This window comes from Geospiza fortis, unplaced genomic scaffold (assembly GCF_000277835.1).
Source record: "Geospiza fortis unplaced genomic scaffold, GeoFor_1.0 scaffold432, whole genome shotgun sequence".
Classification (NCBI taxonomy): Eukaryota; Metazoa; Chordata; class Aves; order Passeriformes; family Thraupidae; genus Geospiza; species Geospiza fortis.
The window spans coordinates 1,789,022-1,789,649 of NW_005054436.1; the positions used below are offsets into that span (position 1 = coordinate 1,789,022).

Sequence of the window (628 nt, forward strand, 5' to 3'; positions counted from 1 at the left end):
GGGTCAGAGCCATGGAGCCAGCCCGGCCTCGGGAACACCGGGGTCAGAGCCATGGAGCCAGCCCGGCCCCTGGAACACCGGGTCAGAGCCGTGGAGCCAGCCCCTTCATGCCTTCAGTTTTAACTTTCATATTTTCCATACTCTGCAGTGCCTTAGTGTGAGACTCTGAACTCCATAAAAAGTGTTCTCCTCACAGCTCAGTCACACAAACAATCAATTTCCAGCCCCAGAACCAAGGGCAACCCTGCAGCTTCAGCCCCAAAAAGTGCAAACAACAGGGAATGGAGGGGAGCAAACTGGGAGGGTGGGACTGCATCACCTGAGCTGGAATTGGACAATGAACCCCAATATGGAAATGGACCAAAACTTATCAAAGTGTGAAAACTCGTGATTTAGGGTCCATCTTGGGTGTAGCCACAGCTGGGCTCTTGTACTGCCGCAGGTGCATCCTTTGAAGGCATTTGAATAAATCCCTGCTTTATTCTTTAACTCTGTCCAGCCTCTGTTCCAGGGAGCCCCTCAAGGCATCACCCTCAGCACCGGGCAGTGCCCGAGGCCCGGCCGGGTGGCGCCCGGAGCAGCCCCAGCCGTCCCTGCCCGCGGCACTGACAGCTCCGCCCCATGTTCC

General features: G+C 56.4%; 1 protein-coding gene across 1 annotated transcript in view; it reads left to right on the top strand.

The window, feature by feature from the left end:
* The first annotated feature begins 51 nt into the window (after positions 1-51).
* Positions 52-628, top strand: part of EIF3I (eukaryotic translation initiation factor 3 subunit I) — a 7,434-nt gene continuing 6,857 nt past the window's right edge. The window contains exon 1 of the mRNA XM_031062044.1: positions 52-81. Within this exon, the coding sequence (XP_030917904.1) occupies positions 52-81 (30 nt within the window). The remainder of the gene's footprint in view (positions 82-628) is intronic.